The sequence below is a fragment of the Ceratotherium simum genome, chromosome 17 (assembly GCF_057802395.1).
Source record: "Ceratotherium simum simum isolate JZ-2026a chromosome 17, ASM5780239v1, whole genome shotgun sequence".
NCBI lineage: Eukaryota > Metazoa > Chordata > Mammalia > Perissodactyla > Rhinocerotidae > Ceratotherium > Ceratotherium simum.
Genome location: NC_141916.1, coordinates 24050673 through 24074176, shown reverse-complemented (window position 1 = coordinate 24074176; position 23504 = coordinate 24050673). Strand labels below are relative to the sequence as shown.

Genomic DNA, 23504 nt, shown 5'->3' with positions numbered 1-23504 from the left:
GATGATGTTCCTGTTCTCTACACAGCATTGGCATTGGTATATATATCACCGTGGCATAAAAAACTGAAATTGCATTTCCCAGCAATTGCCCTCAGTAAAGCCTTTTCTGCACTGGGATCAGATAGGAGGCTAGTGAGCAAATTTATCTTCCTTTCAGTTTTATTCACTTTTCTTGCCTTTTCCCCTTTTGTTTCTTCTTTAAGACAGACATATATGCGCAGTAACTAAAAGTTGTAAAAAGAACACTCAACTGAAAAGAAAGTAAAGTGCTTTTAATTTGGGAAACAATTTTTAGTAGTATTAAGCTGTAAAGAGAATTAGTCATAGGAAGAAATTTTATGTCTTCTCAATTCTTTTGAAAATTCTGTGCAGAACTATAATCATTGGGAAAATCATGCAATTAGAAATAATCTGACCAGTATATTTATAAAATATAACTTTTTATTAGTATTAAAAATAATAAAATCAGCAGACCCAAAGCAAATGGATATGCGGTGCTGTTTTTATTATTATTTCCAAAGGCTTAGGTAACTAAAATTTCATGCATGATCCTGTAAAAATTAAATGATGCACAATAATTTGAAAAATGAAGTTTTCTTATACAAGTTGGACTTGTCAGCTCTATATATTTGTTTAGAAAACTATATCTTCTAGTTGCTGTTGCTTTAGAATGATCAAATTTCTGTTTGAATTTAATAGTGAGATAGTGTTTTGAGTTTCTCAAGATGCAAGTCTGAGACATAAAGAGATTTAGTTCTGTTTGAATTGACACTTCCTTTCCATTAGATATTTGGAATTTACATAAACTCTATTCTGGTTATTCTACTTGCAATGTGTGGCATTACCCAGGATCACCCCATCTGTATTTACCTTGAGTCAGACATGATCAGATATGTGTGGAGAGCTCTAGGGGATCTGCCTGCCAAGATTCCATTTGCATGATGGACCGAGAAGTATTTTGGGAAATAATCCATCCGATGGGAATAGAAAGTTGACATAGAGAAGCTTGATAGAAGTAGCCTATACATAGGAGCACAAGAATGGAGTACATAGAACAGAAAGAATGATTGCAGCAGGAGGCTGGATCAGCCTAATACCCGACCCAGAGAAGAAGGAGAGTAGGAAACATCTTTGGCAGTAGTTAGCTGGAGGCGAAACCAGCAGTTCTAGCAGTGGAGGGAGACAGTTTCACAAAGGCTAGTTAGAATCCTCAGTGGCTTTCAGCATTTTCCCAGCAGGTTCATAGACATTGTCTTCTCTGGACGATATCTGTTGTCAGCCAGAAAAAAAAAAATGGAAAAGGCAGATGCTACTTGTTAAAAGACAGAACCAAGTTTATATGCAATTGTGAGACCCATTGGTTGACTTCCTAGAAATAGTGTGTGCGTGAGGTGGTGAGGTAAGTTTTTAAGAATAAGAGGTCTTGAAATGCCTTAAGTTACTTTTCCTCTGGAGAGGGTCTTGGGGAAGATAGATTAGCGGGATATGATTAAAAAAAAAAGAATGACAAATTACCAGATTACATGTAAAATAGATCAACAAGAAGTGCACTTGTCAAACAACAAAACTAAACCCAAATACAAAATTATAAAGGAGCAAAATGTAGTTAAATTAAGCTCCTTTCATCTATTTCACATTATATTGTTGTCTTCTGAATGAGTTCATGGGGTCAATAGCATTTTAGGAAGAAACAATGGAATTAACAGAATAAGGGGGATTACCTACAGCCTGACTGGGTATTCAACTGGGTTCATCTAAACTGTTTTGTTCTGTTTATTTTATTTGGAGTACAGTCATGCGTCACTTAACGACAAGGACGCGTTCTAAGAAATGCTATTGACGTTGTTTGGATATTTCATTGTTGTGCGAACATCATAGAGCGTACTTACACAAACCTAGATGGTACAGCCTACCTCACCCCTAGGCTATATGGTACTAATTTTATGGGACCACTGTCGTATATGCAGTCCATCATTGACCGAAACGTTCTGTGGCGCATGACTGTATTTTTTTTTCCAGTTTATTTCTAGCTTTGACTTCTTCCCTGCAGATCCACATTTCCACTTGTCTTCTGGACATCACTGCTTGAATATTTTATAGGAATCTCATACTGAATAGTCAGAACTTATTTTATTACCTTACCATTCTCCCCTAAATTGCTCTGCCTCCTATATTTTGTTGTTGTTGTTAATGATGTCACCGTCCGTTCAGCCTCTCAAGTAAGGAAAACAGATTCACCGTTTGTTTCTCCCACTCCTTTGGTTCTCATATCCAATTCATTGACGTCAGTGCCATTATTAATTTCTCAAGTCTCACTCCTGCCTTCCTACCAGTGGACTATAGGCCCTTATCATGTCTTGCCTAGACTTTTGCAATAGCTTCTTAACACAAGACTCTCCCCGGTCTATTCAATAATCTACCTACATTGTTATTATAGTCATCTTCCTAAGGACAGGTCTGATCATACCATTCACTAGCTCCAGAATCTCTGTTGGCTCCATTGCATGTAGCGTAAAGTCCCATCTTGTTCTGCAAATAAAGCCCTCACACTGGCCTCTCAGTCTCATGCCTACTGAATTTCTCACCATTCCCTGCATAAACCTGGCCCATTCACATCTATTCCTATGCTCTTTCACAGTTTCTCCACCTAGCAAAATCTTAGCCATTTTTTTTGTGTGTGTGTGTGAGGAAGATCAGCCCTGAGCTAACATCCATGCTAATCCTCCTCTTTTTGCTGAGGAAGACTGGCTCTGAGCTAACATCTATTGCCAATCCTCCTCCTTTTTTTCCCCCAAAGCCCCAGTAGGTAGTTGTATGTCATAGTTGCACGTCCTGCTAGTTGCTGTATGTGGGACATGGCCTCAGCATGGCCGGAGAAGCGATGCGTCAGTGCGCGCCCGGGATCTGAACCCGGGCAGCCAATAGCAGAGCGCGCGCACTTAACTGCTAAGCCACGGGGCCATCCCCAAAATCTTAGCCATTTTAATGATCTTTTCAACAGAGGACAAAATCACCTTCTCTGGGCAGCCTTCTTGAATGCTCTTAGGCAGGATTACTTTCTTCCTCCTCTCTGTCCTTGGCACTTTACTTCCTACCTGCAGCATAACACTTACCACGTTTATGATTATTTCTCTATCTTGTTGCCTATGTCTGCATTAGACTGTGGGATCCTCTAGGCCAGAGAAGTGCCATAATCCCCTCTGTGTCCCCAGAGCCTCACAGAGTGCCTACACAATGGCTATAGAATAAGTTGTTGACTAAAACAAATGAATAGTGAAATCACTAGGTCCGAGGAAGTACACTTAGTGTGGCTTCAGAAAGCAGAACTACAGGAGGAGAGGATCTGGCTAAATGTAGAGTAGAACATTCTAGGTGTCAGAGCTTTTTAGGAAGTAAAAGTGTCCCTTCTCTAGAAATGCTCTGAGAGTGGTTGACCACTTGTGAGCAGCTGGATAGGGGATTCGTGTATAAGGTAGGGGGTGGCCATCTTGAATGACCTCTAACTCAATTCAGAAGTTGTGATATTCTTCAATAGTACACAATCCCTCGGATCATTTGATGATTTCTAGTAATCAGTAATATCTGCATTTTAAGCCTGGCTCTGTAAGTTTAGTTTGCATAAATAATTGGGAATGTATTCACTTGGAACTAAGCAGAGACAGAGGGAGTAGTTTATCAAGTAAACATAAATGACATACTGTAATTTTCGGAAGATTGCAAATTAAAGCAAAATATCCTGTTTTTGACATCGAAAAGAAGTGGGGATTTGCATTTTGGTTCTCCAAGTGCAGGGAGCAACTTCCTCCCACACCTGGAATTCCTCCTTCTAGTTTGGCATTAAGGGACATTGCCTAGCCTGCACTTGGAGTTAGTCCAACCTTGTCTCTTGTGCTAAATTGTAGGTCTAATATCTCTGTGTGTTTTACAATAACATAAATAATTATAATGCATTGTTTTTATATAACACCTTTCTCTAAGGAGCATAAAGTGCTACGTGAACGTTATCTCATTAAATTTCACAGCACATTGGGGACCCTGAGAGACCGCAGGTGATATTATATCCCCTTTGAACCCAGAGCTGAAGAGGAATTGCTTCAACCGAAAGTAAATAAAAGCAAGATTGAATAAAAGGAAGATTTATAGGAGGATATAAGGTCAGAGTGTAAAGAAATTGACTATGTTAGAATTAAAGAAAGATTTAAAGCTAAAAAAAAAAAAGACTTGCTTTGAAAAATGGGAAAATGCCTACAGTGTGTTTAGAAATGTTCGTAAGTGCAAAATTAAAACGATTTATGAACACTTTAAAAATTTGAAAAGCAAGGGCCTTTTTAAACTATCTGTAATTTTACTATAATAACAGAACAAATTTTGTATATTATCTTCATGTCTTTTGCTAGTTTTTTGTTTTGTTTTCTTTTCTTACTGTGTATCTGCAAGATTCCACTTAGAATTATAGCATATATTCAATTTTGTATTATGTATTTCTCACTTAACAATATATCATAAAGTTTGCATAATTATAGTTCTGAGAAGCTTGTATATTTTCCTTGGAATGATATACCATAATTTGTTTCAGTCTTCTTCTGTCATAAAGTTGTTTTCACTTTTCACCATATTAAATAACAATAAATTGAAAATCTATCTTTATGCATAAGGATTTTTCAAATTATTTCCTTAGCAGAGAAGATTTCCAGATGCAGAATTATCAAATTAATATGGACGTATAAGTATATTAAAACATGACTGCATAAACATACTCCCAAATTAACATATAAGTGAGAAAAAGAAATAATAAGAAAATAACTCTACCTGTAGACCAACTACGTTTATACGTTGGCAAAGCAACTACTTTAAAAGTGGACAAGTAAGCAATGTTTTGTCTATGCAGAAACAAGTGCTTTGATTTTATTTTCCATCACATTCGTTTAATTCAATTACTTTGATAGTCTGAAACCAGATATAAAAGAGAAAGTTGAATCTAATAGAAAACACAAATTTATACCAGATGCAGAAAAGTAGATTTACTTGGATAGAACAGGTAATTTCTCTGCCCTCTTAATTTTAATTTACATGGTCGAATGTTCTCTGAAAATAATTAGGAAAGTGTGTGTGTGTATACCAATACCTGAACTCCCATTTCAAGGAGTAAATAAGACTGTGTAGTTTTCTTATTAATTATAGAGGCATTGGGGAAAATGCTATGTGCATAACTGTTCTCAGTGGTGAGATGTTATACGGTTTCTGATTCAAGCCATAGTCATTTACCAAAGTAATTACCTCAAGAGTCAAAGATAAAAAATATTGGCTTTGGGGGCCGGCCTGGTGGCACAAGCAGTTAAGTGCATGTGCTCCGCTGCAGCGGCCCGGGGTTCGCCAGTTGGGATCCTAGGCTTGCACCAACGCACCGCTTGGCAAGCCGTGCTGTGGCGGCGTCCCATATAAAGTGGAGGAAGATGGGCACGGATGTTAGCCCAGGGCCAGTCTTCCTCAGCCAAAAGAGGAGGATTGGCAGATGTTAGCTCAGGGCCGATCTTCCTCACAAAAAATAAAAAATAAAAATATTGGCTTTGGTTAAGGTAAACATTAAAAAGTCTTGATGTGTGGTGTAAATACTGACCAAGGAAATTGCCTGGCTATTGTTACTCCAGATGGCAATCAATCTAAATGCTGACTAGAGTATGAAGTCAATACTAGCTTAAATATGAACAAAGCATACAGCCTTAACCATGGACTTGGGAATCCTGAGGTTTTAATCACTTCTCAATAATATTCTTGCTAATCTGAAGTCATATGCCTATTTTATCTGTTTTTATGATGAAAACAATGTGGCAAATTGAGTCAGCTTCATGTGGAACACCAGAAACATTTCTGCTATCTCACAGAAATTCTGCAAACCATTCCCATTTTTACTGCTTTGGCAAAGGTGTTCAAATGATATGCATTGAGCATTGTGGTGGTTCTGTAGGTTGCATTTTATATTTTACTACATATTCTAATAAGCAGGGTCTATCTTAGGAAAAATAGGACTTAAGTGAAAATGTTATAAGAAAAATGGATCTGTGAAAGATGATCGTTAGATAATCTAAAGTTAGATAAACCAAAGTTACTCGCTGGAAAAGTTCATTTGGTCTGTGTTTAAAATTAATAACTCCATAAATTATAGCAAAGGTGACCAATTTACATGGCTACATCCTATTCCTACAGCGTGGTGATGATCTACATGCTCTCAACCGCCTGTGGTCACTGTGAAAATGGAAGATAGAGAATGATTGGTTAATTTATTCATTCTCTCACAGTTTGAATGAGGGACTCCTTCAAACAGTAGGTCCATAGGGAACCTATTTCACACCTCCATTATAATGCTTCCATATTTTCCTATAAGTACTGTTTAACTTGTTTACTTCTTCACTAGAGAATGAGTTTCTTGGAGGCAGGAATTTTTATGTATATCTTTGGTATCCCATGGCCTTGTACAGTGTCTGGCACATTGCAAGCACTTAGTCAATATTGGTGAAAAGTCAAACAATAGAATTGTTTTTTACTTCCTACTGTGTATTTTGCATTACGCTAAGGATTGGAAGAAATACAAAGAAATGTATCTTCAAAGAGCATATAATCAACACATAAATGGGAAAAATTAATAAACACCATGCAGCAGTATATCAAGGAGCTATAACAGAAGATTCTTTGGTGCTGGCACTGAGGAAATAGCCAAGAAGAGTTACATGTAGCAAAAATTGTGACATTGTGATGGTTAAGTGAGTGATGGATGGGCACGGCCATCCAGGTTAATACAAAAGTTATCAAGGTCTATTTCCATCATTATTTGCTTCATGTGCAACTCCCCTAGTAGACTATAAGCTCCAAGAAGTCAGAGTGTACATGGGCTTTTGTTCACCATTGTATTCCTAGAGCCTGGCAGAGTACCTGGCCCTTGCCTTGCTCACTGTTCTCTGCTGTTTGTGTAGCTGGATTCCCATCCTCAGTTCTCAGATCAGGTGTCACCTCTTCCAAGATGCCTCTTTGTTATTCTCTTTCTCAGTCCCCAGTTTATTTCCTTCACAGCACTTATTACCACTTATTTCATTTATTTGACCCTTTGCTAGTTTTATCTTTCGCTCCCACTAAACTTAAGCTACTTGAAGGTGGGAACTCTGTCAGTCTGTTTTGGTTCCTGTTGCATCCATAGCACGTATCACAGTACTTAGTACCTTTCACTGGAGAGAGTCTATCTTCATAGGGATCTTTTCTAACTCTCTCTAAAGTAACTTCTGCCAATCAATCATCCTGGTTTATTTTCTCTTTAGCACTAGTGATTTTCTGAAACTATGCTGTTTATGTGCTAATGCTACATTCAAACTGTAAGCCCCACAAAGACAGAGCCTAGAACCAGGTCTACCTGGTTTCACTGCTATATTCCCAATGCTTAGAAGAGGGGCTGACACAAACAACAGTTGAGTGTACAAATATTTAGCAAATAAAAGGCGATGGCATGAAAGGAAAAGAAAAGAGAAATTTTTTTCTTGAAAAAAGCAAAGAAAAGAGATGAGTTGTTAACCAGGAGAGCAAAACAAGTGTTAGCTTAGAAATGTGGGTGGTGGAAGCAAGATCTACTTTCAATGGACAATATTCAAGGATAGTTGGGAGTAGGGAGAAGAAACAAGCAACAGTTGGGGGCAGACGTCTCTACACGATTCAGCAGCTTGTTTGCGGGCTTAGAGAGACAAAAGAAACCGTGGTTACACGAAGACAGTAATAGGGCATTTCGAGCTAGGACAAGCTAAATTCCGACTCACCTTCATGAGTGTAGCATAAAGAACACTGGGCATGGGGCTGAACAGACCTCCGTTTGGCTCCTACTCTTACACTTCTGAGTTGTATTATAGTGGGTAAATCAGGTGCCTTTTCTGAACCTCGGTTTGCACCATTGCAAAATGAGAAAAATAAAACATACCTCGTGGAATTGTTATAAAGGTAAAATAGGGAAATGTATGTAAAGGGCTATGCCTGGTGCAAAGCCTATTTCATATAGTTCATTGAATGGTGGCTATTGTCATAACAGTTCATCAGTTACAGTGCCTGGCTAGAGGTGTGGCAAGCAAACTAATAATATTAGTAAAGGGAAATTTATTTCCTTTCATTTAAGTAATTTTAGAGGGCAACTCTTTATTTTGCATCATAGCATGACTAGCCTATTGATCGTACTGTGTAATTGTCAATGAGGGCATGCTAAATCATAAACCATTGACTTGAAAAAGAAAAATGGAAAAATTATTAATTATGAGAATATTTATTCTTTCACATGGTATGTAATTGAGGTTCAAGAAGTACAAGTGAAGAACACTTTAACTGACTTGGAGTTAAATTAGCATACCTTGCAGGTGCTTACATTAAAACACCTAAACATTCTTTGTATGTGTTGTTCCCATAGAAGAGATTTGAAGAAGTCCCCATTTCTAGCTAAGGCAATCGTGTGTCTGTATTGAAAAGCAAATGATACATGATTAGTTGAAGCTTTTAATCTGTGTGTATGGTTGTTGAAGAGTGGATTTATTACTTAAAATGGAAACACAATATTAAAAGTCCAGGAATCTCTGAATTGGGAGTGGGGTTGGGGATCAGTCAGCAAATCATATCTTTGTAAAACAATTTAGAAGCTTTTTCAGAAAACTAATTTCTGAATATAGTCTATCACCTGAACAATTTCATAATGACTTGATTTGCTAACTTCTCATCTAGTGAGAGGTAATGAATCAAGTGTGCCTGGGTTTACATAGGAAAAATGACATATTAATTGATTTATGTATCTATGTTGCACATATCCATAAAGCAAAGCCTTTGGCAACTGGCACATACAATAATTTCCCATTTACCTGTGACTCAGTAAGTACAATCCAATGCTTGAAGGCAAAATTTTATGTTTTATGTTTAGTTTTTATGATTGCTTCAGCATAGCTTTTCTGTGCATAAAAAGTCAATTTTCATAACCATAGGCTTACCAATTTTTATGAACAAAAATTTTATGAGATATTACCCTGAGGTAGCATAAAATTATTTTCCAATAATTTTTACCACCTTCCCAAAGTCTGCTGTTAACTTTGTTTCCACATATGCTTAAGGATATTGCTCATAACATTTCTAAATATGACACGTTTCATTAGAAATCCGATATATTGCACAGAGATATAACATGAAGCTTCAACCTCATAACATTACAGATGTACTATTTAATGTTGGTTACACTGATAATTCTATTTAAAATCAAATATAAAGAAGGGCTTTGAATAAAGTTATTAATAATGTTGTGTTTATGGAAATTGTATCATCTTCTACTGATCATAGTTATGAACAAGAAGAATTAATCTTTGAAGTAAGGGGCTCCCAGCAACACAATAACTTAAACAGTCCACTGACATACAGAACAAGGAAGACTTGAGATAAAATAAAATAGTTTGTTAGATTTCTATGCAAAAATACATGTGCATATTATTATTCTTATAGTTCTCTTTCTTGTGTTTTTCCTCTGCCTTGTCAGCTACACAGTATAAAATTTTATCACTTAATGATATGTACAGCCACAATATGTTAAGAGCACACATCTACCATCACACAAGTTCCAAAAAAACATAAAAGTTGTATCTTTTTAGGAAGTTGCAAAGTTTGATAGCCATCACTGGTGGGCACTCAATCATCCCAAAATCCATGCTGTTTTTCCATGCAGTGATATAGGAGTCTGCCATCAGAGTGCCTACGTATGATGAAAAATATCGTCGGGTGGGAAAACCAAAGTGCAAAGAAGTTGGGAAGATAGTCTTCATTACTAGAAATATTCTAAGTTGAGAACAAAATCTATGCATCGGCAATAAAACTTCTAAGATGGTCATAAACCATCCAGACTTAAATGTGCATCTCAGCCTGCATATTTTGTAGGCTTTGTCAATGACTCGCAAGATAAACGTAGACCTCTGTGATTCCTTCGCTTTGCAGTGGAAGTTAGACAGGATTCCCTCCTCGTGTCTTTCAGGTAGCAAAATAATTGTGAGAAAATATTATTTCAAGATGAGCTGCAACATATGACTAGAAGGAAATATTTCGTTCCAGATATGTTAGCTTCAAACAGAAACACACATTGGCATGACGATTGGCTTTTAGGTGGAAAGATAATTGCAACATTAGAACCTGATGAAAAAAAGTCACATAAAAGCTTGATATGGTGTACAAAACTGTCTTAGGTACAAATCCTTTTGACACCAATTGTGCAGCGTTGGGCAAAATACTGGACTGCTCTCTGAGCCTCAGTTTACTCCCATATAAAACGAGAAAAAGGCCACCTATCATATGTATTTGCATGTAATCTACAATGGATCAAATGCTTGGCATAGAGCAAGTTCATGACAAATGTTAACTTGCTTAGTCTGAATAGAATATGAAAATATAGTCAATCTCCCATAGGGTTTTCTTTCTCCTAAATAAGGTTCTCAATAAGGGGGATGTAATGAAATGTAGTTCAGAGGCTACTGATTAAATTTCATCTGGTCTCTTGTCTACTAGCAATGTGTTGGGTGATATGAGAGGAGTCTTGTAACCTAGTTGACCCTCATTGTCTATAACTGTAAAAGGACGAGCTTAGTTTCCTTATTTATTAATGCCATTTGATATTCTTTGAGAATAGATGCTTTGCATATAGTGGACATTAGATAACTGTTGAATTAGTTGAATTAGTGTCATGCCGTCCGGTGGGGAACTTGAGTGTGTTATTGGGAACTTCTGTGAGAAATGTAGACTTCACATTCCCTCTGTTAGTGCTATGTGGAATCTATAAACCAAGCCCACTATACCACCTCAGGCTTTTCTGAATGGATTGCGTCAATATAATACAGGCAATTGCTAATATGCATATAAGGCTTCTTTATCCCAGTATGTTAACTTGTTTCCAAAAGGACCCTGAAGGTGATAGAGTATCTCTCCCGTAGGTGCCCAAGAAGGAAAACAATGTATTTTAGGTTTTTCTTGGCCATTGACCTATGGAGTAATGATAGTTTCAGAAAATTTTTCAATTCATTCATGGTATAATTCCCAAATAATAAAATGTATTTTATTCCTTCCATCTCTCTACCCTGCCCTTATATATCTTGTTTTCCTAATCTTTGCTGTCTTACTTGAGGGTTGAAATTTTTTCTCTAGAGCTCAAAGGATGAACGCTGTTGTCCTAAAACTCACTGAAGAAAGATATGGAAAGTCTGGCAGTTCAAATCCATTGTTCTAAAGGTTTTACTTTCTGTTCGTGTTATCACTGGGTGGTCCATGAGGGTCAGAGGCGGAGACTCTGTGATCGTTTCAGAATATGAAGTCTTTACTAAGAAAGATGAAAACAGAAGGAAACCACACGGGATGCAGAGCAGCAAGGATCCAGCCTATTGTTTCTAAAAGCCTGCTGCATTCAAGACACAATGAACTTAGCCCAGTGTCATTTTGTTTTGTCTTTTCAGAAAAACAGCCACCTTGATTTCAGAGAGATTGAGGATCAATATTTAACTGCTGATATAGCAGAGATACTGATCAATCAGAATAGACACCAGCTATAAACAACCAGTATATCCATACTGGTGCACCAGCTTTTAACATTAGTCATTGCAGAAGCAACTGAAAATATAAAAAGGGAACCTCAGGTCTCAGAGTCCCCTATTCTACCAAAATTGAATTTATTTTACACTAACATATTTATTTGAAATTAACATAATCATAGTCTCTCTCCGGTTACTGACTCTTTACCCTGTTCCCACTAAGAGCAAAGCTCCTCGTAAGAGTTCTGTTTTTATTGCCTCTGCTTCTCACCTCCTATTTTCTCTTGAACAAACTCCAGTCAGGCTTTTGTCTCCAAAGTCAGCTTCCTCTGGAGCTCAGAGGACTTATCAAGATCAACAACCTCCATATTGCCAAGTCCTGTAGTTAATTTTCAGTCCTCTGCTTACTCAACCTTTCAGCTGCGTTAATACAGTTGATCACTCCTTCCTTCTTGAAACACTTTTTTCACCTGGCTTCTAGGATGCCACTTTCTCCTGTTCTTCTTGTAAAGTATGCCATTTCTTTTTAGTTTTCTTAACTGGCTTCTCCTCTTGCAACGTCTAAACCTTGGAGTACTCAGTGCTCTGTCCCTGACCATCTCTCTGGGCTGTCTATACTCCTATTCTAGGTGATTTTATCCAGTTCTATGGCTTTAGAGCAATAGATGCACTGGTGACTCTCACCTCTCTGTCTCCAGCTTTGGCCTCTCCCCTGAGCTTCCCAGCTACCTACACAATACCTGCATTTGGATGTCTAATAGCATATTCTGAAGAGGTCTCTGATTTCTTACCCACTTCCCTAGCTTCTACAAGTGTAGTGGTTCCCCAATCTCCCCCTTCTCGGTAAATGCTACTGTCAATTTACTGGTTGCTAGAGCAACTGATAAATTCAGACGTTCGGTTGATGATACCTTTAAAATACTTCTTGATCTCAATAGGTGAATATTTGTTTAACCACCATCATCTCACACTTAAACTACTGCCATGGTCTCCTAGGTGGTCTTTATTCCTCCTACAGCCAGCCCACCGCTCTCCTCATCACTCACACTCCTGTAGCCACTCTAACTCTGCTGTTTCACACTCATCTCATTTCCTCCTCAGGGCCTTTGCGTTTGCCTCTCTTTCTGGCTGATCTGCTCCTCCTCCAGAGCTTTGCAGGGCTTGCCCTTTCATACCACTCAGTACTCCACACAAAATCACCCTCAAAGAAGTTTTCTTTTGATGAGCTAAACTAGCACCCACCCCGACTCACTACTCTCCATCCCCTTACCCTGCTTTTTTCCCTCAGAGCACTTATCACTATTTGACATCATATTATATTGCTGTTTGCTGAATGACTGGTCGCCCAACCAGAATATATGCTCCTTGGGACATACCTGGAAAAAAAAAATACAGTCATAGAAATGTACCCATTGCAAGAAACTCTAGAGGCCATTCACCTCAACCACTCATCTGATCTTTTAGATCAATGTCATTCTTTGTCTATTGTTCATGAAGTGAATCTGATATTTAGATCAACTTCATACTCTCTCTATTGTTCATGAAGTGAATATTTTTATATTAAATCACATTTACCCACTGATCACCACTATTATTATTTTTTCACAGAGAAAAATGACCTCAATATTAAATAAAAATTTTACAGAGGAAAATAATATCTACTCTTTTGACAGTATGCAATTAATTTTCCTATATAGCCCATAGAAGAAATTAGTCATTCAGACAATTGAATGTGACCATTGGTGGCAGCAAGCATAGAGCCAGAACAGATACTGGAGAAGTGACATTTTGTACCAAATGTACAAATACAATAAAGCACAGAATAAGCAAGGGCTATGTGCTATTGATCTGCAGCCTGTGTCTGAAAAATAACAGGAAAGTGTGGTAGCTAATAACTTCCTTCTACTACATTTCACTCTTTCCTTATTAGGAAAAGAGGAATTATTAGGAGTTCTCATTTAAGTAAAAAATATGCAATGTATTATATAGTTAATATTCATCTTCTTAAGAAGTGTGAAGTAGGTCAAGTTGTTGTTTGATAACCAATGGAAGACTTTATCCGAAAGGACTTATTACTTAGTTATAACGATGTGTTTCTTTAGACTTTGCATTAAGCTGAGTTATCAGCAACTTGTCATACTCGATAGTTTGTCTCCTCCATCCTCCCACATAGGAGTCTCTAAGACGTCAAGCACTCTTTGCTTGTGCGCTGGTGAACTGTATTGCCCTAGTGAGGGATATTGATTTCCCATTGTTCCTAAATTCGCACATGATGCATTTCTATTAGTCATAAACACTTACAAGACTGACTTTTATTTTGTCCTTCATCACATCAGTATGCTAGGGCAGGGCATCTGTAAACGAGGTCCAGTGCGTTTCATCAGACACTCTTCCACCCTGGTGCTTAAAGGAATGATGCTTCCAAGGTGTCTAGATATAATAAAGCTTGTTTTAAAAAACCCACTGCTATCTTGCCAGAGCCTCATGGTAAGATCTCTTAAAGGTAGCAAACAATACTTACTTTGCAAAACTACTCTGGGCTTGACTTATTTGCTTTTTTGTAGGCACTAAATCGTTACTTATATCTCACTGACATATGTTGGCTTCAGAATTAGCCAGGAAAATTCATATTCATAAGAAAGATTATTGATGAAGAAAATACAATAAACAACACTACAAAATAGGCCCTTAGCATAAATTAGATTGTTTAGGCAACAACAATTTTGAGAGTTCATTGGTATCTTAGAATACACAAAAACACATAAGAGTCAAGTTCTTTAAACATTTCAAGTAAGGATTTACAGTTTGACTTGGGTTTATTTTGGTGATGAATGAGATCTGCCATCTCTACTACTTGTTGACGAGAGCCTACTTCAACCAGAAAGCCAAGATTTTTCCCCAAAGGTTTTAAATCTTTTAAATAGCATATGCCTTCTGAGAGAAAACTCCAAAAGGTTATAGAATTCATTTGCCCTTGAGGGGAAAAAACAGTAGTGAATATTAAGAGAAAAGGAGAGTACAACATATGAGAAAAGGGTGTTTGTTAAAGAACATCTAAGAAGTAGCCACCTGCTACTTCTCTTTTGTGCATCCTTCATGTTTACTACAGGGCATCTCTGAGACTCAACTTTGCCTTGACAACCTTACTGCCATCATCCACTGGGGGAAATGAGCCCGCCATGTTTTTTTAATCACGTGTTGTTTCTCATTCTCTTGTTTGTTCTCTGACTTGGTCGGATGTGTCTCGTGAGCTTCTTTACATTTACATGGTAACTAAAAGGGTGTCTTGGATCATCCCAACAAGCATTTTTAGTAATTCCCCAAACATTAACTGCCTCACCTCACAATATTTACCTTTCACCTCTGCTTTCTTTCTCTAATTAGCCACGGTCTTCTTTCCTCTGTGATCTTTGGTAAATGGCTTAATCTTTGGGTTACTCTCTAAATGATTCTAGTATACCTAGTTTAATGGGGAAAAAGAAAAATAATTTTTTTTCATAATAATGAATCTCAGGTTGATATGTAATATTATTTATAAAAACAAGTATTTGTTGTGTTGTCTCTGTTTACCTAAATCCATCCTGTGTTTCCATTTACATGAAACCAAAAAGGGATTGTTATATATCTTTAACTTTTGGAGAGCTCCATTCATCAATTCAACAAGTATTTGAGTTCTTACTGTATGCTAAGCACTATTTCATGTAAGGGAAATAGAGCACTGAGCAAAACAGAAAAAAATTCTTTAAGCTCCCTGCAGCTTACATGCCAATGGGGGAGACAGGCAATAAACAGACAAATAAGCAAAATCTACTATATATCAAAGTTTCCAAAGATTTATTCAACCAAGTGATACGGCAGCAACTTTGCCAATTAGAAGCAGCATAGGATTGCTGAAAGAAATCAGGCAGTCGAGATTCTTAATAAGAAACAAATATATCACCCAAAGCATGGTACAGTTCTTCAGGCCACCACTGCTCACTGTCATCTAAAATCCTGTTGCTAGGACACTGCTGAGCATACAAAAGCTAAGCACACTTTATAAGCTGGGGAATTTTTGATAGAATGATGTTCTGATATTCCTGGATCTAAATTCAGTTCTGAAATATGAGGAGAAATAGAAAATAACAAAGAGAAGAAATATATCTGTAAAGTGGCTTTTGAAATCATTTAAAGCTTAATAATCTAATGCCTATAAAGAATAGATATACAAATTATTACATTGAAAAATGGTATTGGTATTTTTTATTAACATTTAAGAATCTATTGTCAATTCTATTCCAAATGGTCATCAATACTTTTCAGTAAAACCTAATTTAATCTCTCTCTTAATTTCCTCAAAAACCAAGTGGCCAATCTTGACTCAAAAAATATGACTTTTGTTCTGATACTAGGGCTTTAGTTTTGCAGGGTAGAGTAATCAGTGTTATTACATTTTTATCCTCTGATGCTTCTCTAAATAGAAATGAGGTCTCTTTATTTGATTTGGGAAATTGAATGCCAGTTGGGGAATTCAAAACAGTGTTGGTTTCAAGCTTGAGTTCCTCTGCATAGTACCAAGTTCTCTTCCTTGGCCCCAAGGCATGCGTCTCAATGAGAAAACATGGGGAAATGATGAATCCAGGATATCTTGAGACCATCTTGCCTGTATACTTAACATTGTCCTGAAATTCCGTCTGAATGTGGCCCATGAATCATAGGGCCACATTCGGACAGAATCACATTTGAACACATCAGTCCAAATTACACGTCCAAAAGTAATTTGGACATCATTGTCCAAGTGTGATTTTTATTGCTATAGGCAGAGTAAACAATATTATGTAAGAAATAAGATTAGACCTATACCATGGCACTGCTCACTTATTTTTATATGGGAAAAATGCCCATCTGAGTGAAAATTAACTGTTTCTCATATATGAAGCAAGATCCAAACTTAGAAGTCTGTTCTTCACCATGAACTGATGAAAACTGGAATAGCATGCATGATATGATGTGCCTAAATAATTCTTATATCACTGAACCACAAACATGATAGAGCTCTGCAGTTATTGTATATTTAATAGCAGAAAGTAGTAAGGAAGCTTTGAATTACTAAATACTGATAACATTTCTTTTTTTTTCTTTTTTTTAATTTATTTTTCCCCCAAAGCCCCAGTAGATAGTTATAGGTCATAGCTGCACATCCTTCTAGTTGCTGTATGTGGGACGCGGCCTCAGCATGGCCGGAGAAGCAGTGCGTTTGTGTGTGCCCAGGATCCGAACCCGGGCCCCCAGTAGCAGAGCACGCGCACTTAACCACTAAGCCACGGGGCCAGTCCTAACATTTCTTGAAGAACAAAATAAATGAACATTTCATAATATGCAATCACAGGATCAGCCTGTCTCTACCCTGGTCTCAGTAGCCGAACACATCTTGCCTCGTCGTTCTCTTAATTCAACATTTTCATCTTGTGTTCAAAATATATGATTTACATTTATGCAGAAGGAAAGAAAGTCATGACTCTCATAACATTTATATACAATCTGCATATGAAACTGGCTATACGTCCGTAGTTATGAAGCTAAGAGACTCTCAATATTTGCTATCAATCATCTACTAATCAAATCTCCCCACTCATCAGTCTGATTAGAAACCGACTATCCCTGGGACCATTGCTTAGTGAAAAAAGAGTCACAGTTAGTCTTCTTGTTCAGATTAGGGTCAGATAAAAAATGAGAGCTCTCTGGGGTGGGGGGGCAGGGATGGTTTAAAGCTCCTTGTGGAATTGGCATTTGGTGAGAGACAAGCAGACGATGACTGCCGTGAGTGGTTCTCAATTTTGAACAGAGATAACAGGTGAAAAATAATTCCAGTTCTGAATAAAAAACAGTAAGTGCTGTCACTTTTCACAGTTAAACACAGCATGACGAAGGAGAAAGTATGTATTCTTTGGGCTGGGCTCTGCCATGTGGCAGCTACGTCATTTCGTGACCACTTAACCTCTCTGAGGTAAACTTTCTCATCTGTAAAATGAGTTAATAATAGTGAGCTTTCAGGATCATTTTGTATATAAGTGTAAATATAAATGTATAGCCTAGGGTGATGCTAGAACATTGCAAGTGCTCCACAATTTACAACCCAAATGTCAGCAGATTTCCTCAGCCTTTAGTTACACATGTTGCTAGCTTACCAGCTACTATCTACGTAGTAAGTAGCCTCCCTCCCCACCATTAAGGTCTCCCGCAGTTATTTCTGGAGGTTGCCACGGAGTGACCCACATTGTCACAAGAAGCCAATTTGCTCCTGTTCTTCCATCCTCCTCAGGAGGCCACCTCACGTGTCTTTTTGAGAGGCTCCCTTCCCTACAGCCCTGCTCCCAGTGCCTTCTGGGAGAACTCTGCTCTGACCGAAGTCCCAGTCAGAGATGTCAGGAGGCCAGTGCTGTGCAATGGATAAGGGGGGAAAGGAGAATATAGCTTTTGCCCTTTTTCACCTGGACCTCGAAGCAGCCTTCTGTGTGATCCTTCTGCAAACAGCCCTGTCCACCTCCTCTGCTTCACTCTCAGGATAAACCTGACCGTGGACTCATGCTGAGAAGTCAGCTGTGCTTGTCGGCCGTTTCCCTGTCTCTTCCCTCTGTCTCCAGCAATGTGCTATTTGCTGTCCAGGCCTTATCTCATCCTCCCAGGAAGCCTGTGAGATTGATATACTTAACCCCAACATATAGATGAAGAAACTAAAACCTAGGGAGATTCGGAACACCATCCACCCTCCTCTTTCTGCCTCCTTCAGATAAATACCTGGGGTGTCACCAGCCTCAGATACCCATTCTCCATTAAGATGAGCCCCAAACATCCCACAAATGGTAGCAATTATTATTAATATCATTCCACTCTGTCAGATAAGGCTAGAGTTGACACTGATTGCATAATGAGTCTGGAGAAGTAGGCAGAGTAGGAATGGAAGTACAGAATTTGGAGTAGTAGAGAGAGAATGGAGGCTGGGGGTTAGAAGACTGAGGAAAAGAGTTTTGAGAACCAAAATGTGGTGATTATAAAAAATGATGTAGAAAGGGTGAATCTAAAAGAATTTATGCATCACGTCTTTTTAATTAATCTTTTCTCTTTAATTTCTTACATGGCACCAGCTATTTCTCTCACACTTTCCCCCAAACTCCCTGCCCTGATCTCTTCTTAAAAAAAAAAAAAAGACAAGTAATGCCATCTTCCAGATAAAGAGCAAGAATTTCTCTTCTTTTTCTACTTTCCATTTCCTTAATTCATCTTTTTATTTCCAAGTATAGAATAGGAAATAATTGAGGAACTATTTTTTGGTGCATGAAGTTTTCATCCCAGTCTACAAGAAATCTCTAGAGATTACTTTCAAACTAAAGGCAGTTTTATACCCAATAGAAAACTAGCTTCATGGAATGAAACTCTAAATGAGAACAGTCCAAGAATATCTTTCCAAAAAGAAGGTACACTAAGTACTCTTGCCCAATTACTACCAAGAAGTATTCTCTTCCTTAAACAAAGAAATAAAAAAGAGAATTGCTCTATTGATAATGCTTTGTGCTGTTTAACCAGGGCTAGTGAAAGATATTCTGGTTATCAGTCCTTTTATTTGCCAAGCATAATTTTTCATGGAAGATGTCAGTTATATTTTAGCAAAAGACCAAATTCAATTTCAGTTCTCTTTGCAGGAGTCTTCCAAGTAACATAGAAAGAATAAGACAGTATCAGCAAAAAAAAAAAACAAGACAAATGCACTTTAATAAAATGGAATTGTTCGCAAGTATTGTTACCAATCCATTTTCTACTAATATTTTAGATCAAAGTGTTCCGAATTCATTCAGCTCTAATGCTTTGGGTTTTCTGCATTTCCCAAATTACACATCTATTTTCTGCTGAGGTCTGAAAAACAAGGAGAGGTGAGACCAACAAGATATTTTCATACACACCAATAGCAAGGGATGATGTTGCATCATTTCATTTTTCTTCTTGTATATTTATTTCTTGGTGGCTTAAAGTGATTCTTGTATCAATAAATTAATAGACATTGAAATCTTTCCTGGTTACCACCACTCACATATTCTTCTTTGCTCCAAGGCCTGTTCTCTTCTAATCAGAATTCTCAGCAAAGAGGGGAGTGGAATGGACATGGACACCCCTAAAATGTTCAGGCACTTTATTATTAGCATACCTCTATCAGCTACACATATAGAAGTCTTGGAAAATTTTAACTTTTTTATATTGAGATCATGGATTGAAATCTTAAATTAATATTTTGTTCATTACTTTTTCATATTCAAGTTCTCTAAAAAATACTCACTACATGTAGGACCGACAATTGAATGATTAGTTATTAAAAATGAAAATATGTGTATTAATGCCAATAGATCCACCTCAAGTGTTTCTTTATATTTAATGTATTCTTTCTTCACATGCTAGTTGTGAACTTAATTTGGTGCCTCTATCCAAAAACCAAGAGCCGGTGAGACACCTAAAAATATCCTCATTTGCATCTGTTTTCGTTTCTTTTGAGAGGGAGGATCATCCCACCTGATTTTGCCTTGACAACAAGGAAATAACTAATGACAATTTGGGAATGAATTCACTGTTCATCTCTCATGCTAGCATGTCAGGCCCTCCATCATTTGGGTCAAATTGATGCTAAATTACAAGAGAACAGGATAGGACACTGGCATTTTTCCATTTCATATAGTTGTTAGCAGAGATGATTCATGAAAGTCCCTTGACGTGAACTGAAGAACTTGGTTAACTGAATCAGATCCTCTTTGCTTTGTCTTCTTACACAAAACACACTATGATGGGTTCTTATTTTTAAAAAGTGGTGAAACAAAATATAACAATTACCCCATATTTATAAAATATGGATCACTTCCTTCCTATAAAAATTTAGGATCAGTTCTCCAGAATGAAAGAGATAAACATGTATAGATGCAAATCAATTCTGTATTGGTTTCTTATTACCTCATTAAAGAGAAAATCTGAGGATATAAGTTATGACTTAATTTTGATTTTGAATGCAGACCACTGCCTAATATACATAAAATAACCATCACAGAACGAAACTAATACATCCAACAGCTGGCTGCATTTAAATGATTTTAAAATAAGTGCTTATAAAAAGTCAGTTTTTAGCGTTTTGCTGCTTAGGAACAAAACCAATCACAAATATGTTTTTATGTTGATTTTCTCCGACAGGACTGGGAATTCCCCCATTTCATGGGAGATGTTGATGTAAACCTTCCTGGGCTGCACACTCCTCACATGCAGTTCAAGATTCCTTTCTTCCAGAAGATATTCAAGGAAGAATATCATATTCACATAACAGGTATGTTATAACTTTGAACACGATTTGATTGTCTCCTAGTTAGAGTAATACTAGCTGCTGTGAAAAAGCAAACGGTAACATTTTAGAGGCATACATAAATATACTTTTATTTCTCACTCACTTAACAATGCACGTGGTTCCAGGTTGGCTGGGGCTCCAGACCATCATTGTGGGACTTAGACTGCTGGTAGCTTTAACAATTTCAACTTCAACCTCCAATTGGCAGATGGGAATAAAAAGAATGGGGAAGATGACTAAGAAGGCTTACCTATTTCTTAACCACTTGGCCTGGAAAAGAAACATGTCACCTCCACTCACATTCTGTGGGTGATATCTAGTCAGCCCCACTTAGAGTCAAGGAGAGCAGAAAAATGTAGTCCCCAGTAGGGCAGCCACTTTAGTGTCAGACCCAGTGTTCTAGTATAGGATTATCAGAGGAGTAAGACAAATGTTTGGTATAGATAGTTAGCTATCTCTGCCGTATTCCATATACCACTCCTTTTTTGTTGATTGAGTTTCTTTTTCACAACATACAGCTCAGTATATTTTTTCAACATTAACACTCTTTATGCTTTGTTCTTCATTTACTGCTGAGATGAAAACAGTGGTATCCTAGAGCTCCAATCAGACCATATGTCTTGAGGGAGCTGGGCCACTTCTCATTTGATTGAGGGAAACCTACTTCTGTGGCAGAGCTCGTGTTTGTCTCAGTGCGTCTCTTGTGGATCCTCAGATTATTTCACTTTCAGATATGTCCTGCTTTTGAAACGGCTACAATATGATTTATTATAATATTCTTTCATGACATCTCAGTCATTCTCATCTAAAAAAGGCTTCCTGGAGTTACGTTTTGTACCTTTTTTTCTTCATAACAAGAAGCAGACAGCCGAACGATCACATAAAGAATGGCATTCGTTCCCAAGCTGTTCAAATGCAGGTAGCAAATGTGTGCGTATTTTAAGGACAGTGGCCTAGGATCCCATACCTGCTATAATAAAAACTGCTGAAGAAATCTGTGCTTCCACTACCGTCTGTTCTGCTGAATAAAAATAGCTTGAGAACAGAAAACATGAACATCTGAGTACAGCAAAAAATCTTTGCTTCCCAACTTGAAGGCTGTTTTTTGCTTTGAGCATGAGGCAGCCTTCCTAAATTGGAGAATGAGCTCATGAATAGGGAAGATGCAGCAGGTTTCTTTTCCTTCTCAGAATGAATGAGGCCCATCTATTAAATTCACTGGGTAAATCAATCAATTTGAGTTCAGGTCACATAGTGTGGTTTCAGAGTCCCCACTTAGTCTCTGCAGCACGCTACCCTCTCGGACTTCTAAAACAGCTATCACGCACATGGCATCATCATATCCCTTTGGGTGGGCTTTCGCCTGGACCATCTGTTCTTGCTATCAGCTCTTGTCCCAGGCCATCATGGCACTAATATTGTCTCTGACTGAGTATCAGAATCCCTGTCAAACATATACTGTTTGAGTGCAGAATATCAGGTTAAAAACAAAGGAAGAGGGGGAAGATTCAGGGAACTCACTGGTAAGAAAAAAAATCAAACTGTTAAAAATATTTAATTTGGGGCTTTTTTGTATGACTTTATATATACGTTATTGTTTATAGTCAGGGGCAAGTTCAAGCTTTGTGGTACCCAAAGCTTACACAATTTGGAATGCTCCATTTAAGAATATGAATACAATATTACAACTAAAATTTCTGTTCAGTGCCTTGGAAGGGGGCCATGCATACAGGAGTCCCTGAGGCTTCAGTGTCATTAGTTTTGAGGGAAAGCCTCCTGTATATTTGAACTAAAACCTTTGTCCCACCAAGTATCATTTTGTAAAAACTTAAAAAGAGGAAAGACTAGGAGTGACATCAGCATCATGGCAGAGTGAGCTTTCCTGTAAACTCTTCCCCCAATAAGATACCACAAAAGGGACAGTCCAGGCCAACAAAGGACTCTTACACAGCAAAAAGGAAGATCAGAAAGACCCACACTGCCCCACATCTGAGAGTGGACATGCTGGGGCACCCAGGGGAAGTGGGGAGAGCTAAGGAGAAATCCTCTCCCTCCCCATCAGATTGGCGATTTGGGTCCACGTGGCTCCCAGACAGGGGGAGGGGCGGCCCTCTGTGGGAAACCGTAGCTCTTTGGACTCTCTCAGCCAGTGGGAAATTCCCACACAGAGGACTCAGAACTGCTGCAGGGGTGTCCATTAACATATGAGCACCCCAGGAGAGCAGATAACGAGGGGTGAGCAAGAAGCCCCCCCACTCCAGGGACCCAGCAGGCAAAAGAGAGAGCCCCCCCAACCCCCCGGCATGCCCGACACTGCAGCTCAGCCAACCAGACAGAGCTGCCTGGGCAGATTGCAGGCAGGTAGCCGCGGCGGCAGAGCAGCTGGGGCAAGTGCAGGGGGCTCAGATTACACAGCCCTTAACCCCCACACGGTGGTGGCAGGTGGAAACTGCAACCAGATATTTCCATGATGAGGAAAAACAAAGCGAATACAGGAACCACAATGCAAAGGTACATTAAATCACCAGACCAGAAGGAAAATGACAAGCACCCAGAAATCAACCCTGAAGGCGCAGAAATCTATAACC

General features: G+C 38.2%; 1 protein-coding gene across 6 annotated transcripts in view; it reads left to right on the top strand.

The window, feature by feature from the left end:
• The window catches only part of TMEM117 (transmembrane protein 117), a 446351-nt gene that overhangs the window by 405244 nt on the left and 17603 nt on the right, over nt 1-23504 (top strand). For all 6 annotated transcript variants that reach the window (XM_087442530.1, XM_087442532.1, XM_087442531.1 and 3 more), the window contains one exon: nt 20769-20898. In XM_087442530.1, coding sequence (XP_087298656.1) covers nt 20769-20898 — 130 coding nt within the window. The remainder of the gene's footprint in view (nt 1-20768; nt 20899-23504) is intronic.